The sequence below is a fragment of the Terrapene carolina genome, unplaced genomic scaffold (genome assembly GCF_002925995.2).
Source record: "Terrapene carolina triunguis isolate 2854851 unplaced genomic scaffold, T_m_triunguis-2.0 Scaffold103, whole genome shotgun sequence".
In the NCBI taxonomy this organism is placed as follows: Eukaryota; Metazoa; Chordata; order Testudines; family Emydidae; genus Terrapene; species Terrapene triunguis.
The window spans coordinates 1,413,204-1,420,187 of NW_020664454.1; the positions used below are offsets into that span (position 1 = coordinate 1,413,204).

The following is a 6,984-nucleotide window of genomic DNA, read 5'->3' on the forward strand; positions in this document are numbered from 1 at the left end:
TAATCAGCTCATCCCTTGAGCGAAGGCTTTAAGACAAACACTAAATATCACAAAACTCATAAAAATCGCGAGAACTGATAACCCTGCAAATGTGTGCTTCAAAATACACTGGACTTTACTAAAAAGCACAAAGCCCATTGTATCAGCAGGGTCTTAATCACCTAAGTAGCCTTATATCTGAGTCGAATATTTGTGGCCTGATTCTTCACTCAGTTACACCAGTTTTACTCTGCTATCCTTATGGTGCTGCAGAGTGGAGAATTAACACCTCGTTCCAGTTTATGCATTTGTGCAAATGTATCCGTGTAACAGAACTGATCTTGTGCCTAGGGACTCTTGGACTTTCCTCAGACCTGGCAAATAGTTCTTAGCAGGGGTGCCAGGCTGATGGTGTGTGGAAGTCTGGTGGCGGCTAGGTGTCGGGAAAAGCAGATGATATCTAAAAGGGGGCATGGCCCGTCATGGAGTGCGTGGAGCCAAGTGACAGCAGTAATTAAACGCCACACTAGCTCTGACTCAGAATAGGCTTAGCCCTTAGGAGCTCTCTCTTGGATGGTAACCCCTCAGATAGTATTCCCTCAGGATATGCAACAGCCTGTGGCATGAGAAATGGACCCCAGCTGAAAAGTTTCAATCCAGATCTGAGCTTTCCAAAAATGTGGTGCTGTTCAGGTCTGGGGCTTTGATTCAGGCCTATTTGGTATGCACAGTATATGCCAGCTCTGTTCCTCCATCTGAGTTTGAAGCTTGTGTAGACAACAACCAATGAAACAAACATTTCCTTCTTTCTCATTTTGGTTTTGTTATATTCTTGTTATTTAGTGACGTAAAAATAAGACCCAGGGTCTGATTCTCCCTGCCTTGCATCTGATGTAAGGACTTGCACCCGCAGGAAGGATCTAAAAGCCCATGAAAAAGTCAATAAGAGTCTTTCTACTGACTTCAATGGACCTTGTAGCTAGCAGGCCCAAAATAAGAGTAACCTGGGTATAAAATACTAGCACTGGTTTGAGGGGAGAACTCTGATTTGGTAGTATTTTACACAGGGGTAAATGAATATAGAAGCATGCTTTAATAACAAAAAGACAGGCAACAGAATTCATTTTTATGCTGTGGAGTGTTGGCAATAGAAAGATGAACCTTGTAGATGAACAAGAAAACTGACCTGAGAGGTCTAACTTGAATCATGGGGACAGATGAGTTCTGCATTGCCATTTAAAGCAGCTCTCCTCTTCCATCCTGTCAGCCCCACGAAGAAGGAGTCTTCAGGAAGGATGTTCTTCTGAGAAGTGTTTTCTCAGCCTTGCACCTGTTGCATCTCCAAGTAGAGCTAATTCTTCTCTCAGGCTACGTCTTCGCTACCCGCCTGAATCGGCGGGTAGAAATCGATCTCTCGGGGATCGAATTATCGCGTCTCGTCGGGACGCGACAATCGATCCCCGAATCGACGCTTGTACTCCACCAGCGCAGGTAGGAGTAAGCACCGTTAACGGGGGAGCTGCGGAGGTCGATTTGCCGCCGTCCTCACAGCGGGGTAAGTCGGCTCGGATACGTCGAATTCAGCTACGCTATTCGCGTAGCTGAATTTACGTATCTTAAATCGACACCCACCCACCCCCCCCCGTTGTGAGGACATAGCCTCAGACTTGGGATGGTGGATATCATCTTTGATATTTGGCTCTGCTTACGTAGGTGAAATTCCCAATAACATTAAAGATAGTCTAAACAGACAGGAAAGTTAAAGTGGAGAGCCACTGTGCCGATCTGAGAGCAGAAATTTAGCCTAAGAGTGCACCATCTCAGATAAGGAGCAGTTCAGCTTGTTAAATGGAAGCATATTTAGAGGAGGCTGTTGCTGCAGAAAAGCCCACCTGCCATGGTAATAGTCACTTATAGAAAGTAGCTACAAGTAAAATAAAATAAATAATCCGCCCATAGCACCGAAGTTTGGGAATATAGGAATTGCCAGACTAAATCGAACCTGACATCAGTCTAGTCCAGTATCATGTCTCTGACAATAGCCAAGACCAGGTATTTCAGAGAACGGTGTAAGAACCCCACAATAGGCAAATGTGGGATAATCTGCTCCCCCCTTTAGGTTTGGTTTAAGCCTTGAAGCATGAGGTTTAATATCCCTTCAAAAATTGTTATAATTTATTATGATAATTCTGGATATTCTTCTTATCCATATAAATGTCCAATCCCTTTTTGAAACTTGCTAAATTCTTATCCTTAGTGACTTCCTAGGGAAATGAGTTCCACAGGTCTGAGTCAACTTGATTTGCACTTCTGCTTTTCTCCATCTGAAATTTCAAACGATATTTTAGAAATTGAGAGTGGGAGATAAAGAGGCACACCAAGAAGAAAGATGGGCGAAGAAGTGAGATAGGAGAACGGAAGAGTAAAAGAAATGATAGATATCCTGCATTTATCTAGTGTCTTTCTTTCTGAAGGATCTCAATGCATTTTACAAAGAAATTCACATTAAAAAGTACAAATTGGAGTCAAATTTGAGATTGAATGAAACCACTCTGTGCTGAAATGTAATGACTACTCATGCTTCTCTCAATTTTAAAGAGAATATAACTGAATGGGAAGTTTTTAGTGAGATTGCTCATTAAACTCAGTTATTTTTACAGAAAATTATTCATTAGAAATATCAAGATTAAATAAATTAAATGTAATTGTCTATTTAATATATGTGTTTAAAATATTCCCGTTAAACAATTACATACGATTCTGGTCAGTAACGACCTTTGCTGTGAACATAGTATACCCTGATGAAGCCTGATCTGGCACTCCTTTTACACCCAGTGCCCAGTCCTGCCTCTGCTGAAGCTGATGAGTTTTATCATTGACTTCAGTGGGATCAGGACTAGGTCCCCAAAACATCCAGGGCCAAATTCTCTGCTGGTGTAAATCAAGTGACTTTGTGAAGTAAATCTGGAAAGTTTAGTATGGGAGAAATGAAAGATTGGGCCCTAAAATGATAGCTAATGCATAATTTATTAAATAATTGAATTTATGAATAAACAACATACCAAATTATTATGAATCTCTTTGGCACTTTATTAACTAAAGTCTTAAAGCTGCTTTTCAGTGCTAACCGTTTGATCAGCTCATGCTTTACAATGGAGAATTGTAGCGTTCTTTTCCCTTAAGAAAAAAATCCAAAATTTGGACTAATTTGTGTGCAAGTGCATGCATCAATTAACAGTACAATCATTTTGTTATGAAAACGTAAACATTAATAGCCTGAAGGGTCTTGTAAATGGAAATGAAAAACTTTCATTTAAACACCCTCTCACTTTCCCTTGAAGTACAAGAAAAGTCTCCTTTTTTTTTTATTTACTGTTTCAAAAATAATTTCCCCCCCCCCCCCCCCCCACGTTAAAAAGGTAATTGAATTTAACCCAGAGAATTCTAAACTGGGATAATTGACAGTCAATATATTTTGAAACAACCTAATGCAGGCTGAAACAAAGTGTTCTTAAACCAATGAATTCATCTCATAGGCCATGAGCTACCAAACGGAAAAGACACATTTGACTACAGTCAGTGGTAGTCTCTTGCTGTTTTTCTAAGTGTCTAACACTGATGCAAGAAACTGTCTGGATACTGTTGACTGTTATTGTGAACCAGTTGCAAATTCCTTAGGACTAGATGGGGCCTTTAAAAACAGGCCTGAGCAAGGAACCCTGAAGTAGCTCCTGAAGACACTGTAGCCCACAATTCCCTGGATGCTTCCTCTTGCTCCAGAGCAACGAATTAGCTTGTGATATAGGCCAGCAGCAAATTATGACACCCCCCACCTACCCACCCACCCCCAGCTCAGATGAGTGCATTGTAGGAAGCACTGTGTCATAGACATGGGTTCTACTCCAGTGGGAGTATAAAGTGAAGAAACTTGCATGCAGATCTAAGGTCCATGTGAGCTAGTGGTTCTCAACGAGGGATACGTGTACCCCTGGGGGTACACAGAGGTCTTCTGGGGGTACATTAACTCATCTAGATATTTGCCTAGTATTACAACAGGCTACATAAAAAGCACTAGCGAAGTCAGTACAAACTAAAATTTCATACAGAAAATGACTTGTTTATACTGCTCTATATATTATACACTGAAATGTAAGTACAATATTTATATTCCATTTGATTTATTTTATAATTCTATGGTAAAAAGGAGAAAGTCAGCAATTTTTCAGTAATAGTGTGCTGTGATACTTTTGTATTCTTATGTCTGATTTTGTAAACAAGTAGTTTTTAAGTGAGGTGAAACTTGCAGGTATGCAAGACAAATCAGACTCCTGAAAGGGGTACAGTAGTCTGGAAAGGTTGAGAGCCACTGAGGTAGGCTGTACTGGGGCATAAGAGGGGTACCTGCCAAATCACAGCTGATAATGAATTCATGTAAAAAATGAGAGTAAATTTGATACTCAAACCAGGCACTAGAGAACAAATCCTGTGAGAATGAGTAAGGCAAGCAGGATTTTGCCAGAGGTGTATGGATGCAGACTTACCATTATCTGCAATGCCACAGGAAACGTCTATGCATGGAGTTTCAGGCTCATTTGGGCTTTGTCTAAATAGGTTCACAGGGAACTTTGGAGGTGCTAACCTGAAGTCGTTCACATACAATAATCCCCTTGACCTTCATGTGAGTGTTTCTTAGAATTTTCAAACGTTGTTGTTGTTATGTTACTGGAAATACCACACTTGGATGCTTGACCTAGACATGTTTCCTCACTGGAAATTTACTACCCTCCTACCCAGAATATACATAAGCTTGTTATTGTAGGGTTGCTCTTTTCAGAGTTGCTTCTTATTAACTAGAACAAGTCCAGTCCCCCACAGTGCACACTGGAGGCACTGGGATTGCACAGGATGTAAGTCAACACAGGGTTTGGTCCAGTGGGTGCTTTGCTTGTGCAAGGACTGAAGGGACCACTCCAGCGTAAGGAAAAAGGTGTGGGCAGGTGCCATCCTGAAGCATAAGAGCTCTGTGTAAGCTCAAAAGCTTCTATCACACATCAACAGAAACTGGTCCAATCAAAGATATCACTTCACCCTCCTTGTCTCTCTAGTATCCTGGGACTGACTGGCTACAACGACACTGCTTATATGCAGGGCCGGCGCAATCCATTAGGCGATAGGGCGCTAACATTTGGGGGGCGGTGACGGCGGCGGCCGGATCTTCGGCTGCCCCGGTCGTTGGCGGTATTTCGGAGGTGGGACCTTCTGCCGCCTCTGTCGGGGGCAGTATTTCGGGGGCAGGACCTTCCGCTGCCTAGGGCGGCAAAAAAGCTGGCGGCACTCCTGCTTATATGTCCTTAACAGTGTCCTTTTAATTCAATTTCAAGCATCTTCATACCTTGGTCTCCCTGCCTTCAACTCAGGGTTGTTAAAATTACAACCCCGCCAGTCAGGATTCCAAGGTAGAATTTCCATTACTACCTAGGCAATTTTTAATCAGATCAAAGGAGAGAGCAACAGAGGTAATAATCCTGGGTAAATAGTGTGTGTGCAGCCTTGTAACTCTGGGACTGTTCAAGCCAAAAATCCAAAAGCTTTAGTTATTCTAGCTTCATTAACACAACATTCCTTCTGCAGCGGGGCAAAGCAGCCAACTTTGTGGAGGGATTATGCCATTGGATGAGGCAGCCAGGAGGGATGTCTGTGGTCAACCTATTCCCTACATACTGTGCAGTGGTTGTGTCCAGGCCCCCAAGACCAGTTGCGACCCAAACCTGCTTCTGTATCCCTGTTTGTGGTCTGGCATAGCAGGGTGCTCGCAAAGAGGTTTCCAAATACTCCTTGTACTGGGTCACAAGGCACAACAGAGCGCTCCCTCAGAGGGGGTTGATCTTCGCACACCTCACCTGTAGAGCCGATCAGAAGAAAAACCCAGTGGAGAGATTTAAAGAGGCAGTTGCCACCACGTACCCCACCCCCAATGTGGAAATCCTCCAGCCTGAAAACATTTTCTTTTCCTTTTACACTTGGAGACTGTGAACACTAGGGGCTCCCTTCTGCTGGGAGAGAAGCTTTTCCTGACCATTTTTTTTTTTTTTTTTTTTTCCTTTGAAAAAAAAAAAAAATGTGGAGTTAATTATCATATGTATATGTCAGCCTCAGGAAGGGGGCTGTACTTGGATATCCCATCAGAGCCAGAGTGACTTCGGGTTTCTTTTCTTTGTGTGTGTGTGTGTGTGTGTGTGTTGTTAAAGGGGTGGAAAGGACCTGGTGAAATAAAAGTACAGGCACCAGCCCCTGCCAGCAGCAGAAGCTGCAGCCCCCAAGCAAAAGCAGAGCTTTGTGTTAAACCGGCTGGGGAAGTTGCTTTGCAAGATCCCAACTTCCATTCATTGAGCCAGCATCCAAAGGGGGCTGCGGGGCCGCTACTACGACTCCCCCCCAGGACTTGGTGATTTCCAAACTTGGCCAACTTTTTTCTCCATCGCATTTCCCCCCCTTTTATTTTTCTCTCCCCACCAGGACATTGAGACGAACACAAACGCACCTCTCGCCTCCCTCTGGCCCTCCCCTGCTTTCCCCCCGCCGGGAAGAGGTTTATACAGCAGCCACACCACCGCCTAAACAAAGTCTGTCCACCAGCGACCGCCTCCTGCGAGCCCCAGCCCGGGCAGCGCGCCCCTGCCGCTCCAGCGCCCGGATTGCCGCTTGGGGACCGGGTTTGCTTCCCCCCCGGATCATGCAGAACTACAAGTACGACAAAGCGATCGCTCCGGAGAGCAAGAACGGGGGCAGTCCTGCCCTGAACAACAACCCGGCCAAGAGCAGCAGCAAGAAAGGGCTGCTCGTCTGCCTGGATCTCCTCTGCCTTTTCATGGGTGAGCGTCGCCGACCCGCAGCTTTCTTCTCTCTCTTGTGGTTCATGCACTTTCTTGGGCAGCTCCGCGGCTCTTTCTCTGCTCCCCTCCCCCGTCCCCCCTTGCAGCTCACTCTCTGCCGAAACCGAAAAGG

At 44.3% G+C, this 6,984-nt stretch overlaps 1 protein-coding gene across 1 annotated transcript in view; it reads left to right on the top strand.

Annotated features, from left to right (window-relative positions):
* Nucleotides 1-6,681: 6,681 nt before the first annotated feature.
* LOC113406548 (phospholipid phosphatase 3) overlaps nucleotides 6,682-6,984 on the top strand; it is a 67,794-nt gene continuing 67,491 nt past the window's right edge. Inside the window, exon 1 of the mRNA XM_026651833.2 lies at nucleotides 6,682-6,851. Within this exon, the coding sequence (XP_026507618.1) occupies nucleotides 6,713-6,851 (139 nt within the window). The 5' untranslated portion in view covers nucleotides 6,682-6,712. The remainder of the gene's footprint in view (nucleotides 6,852-6,984) is intronic.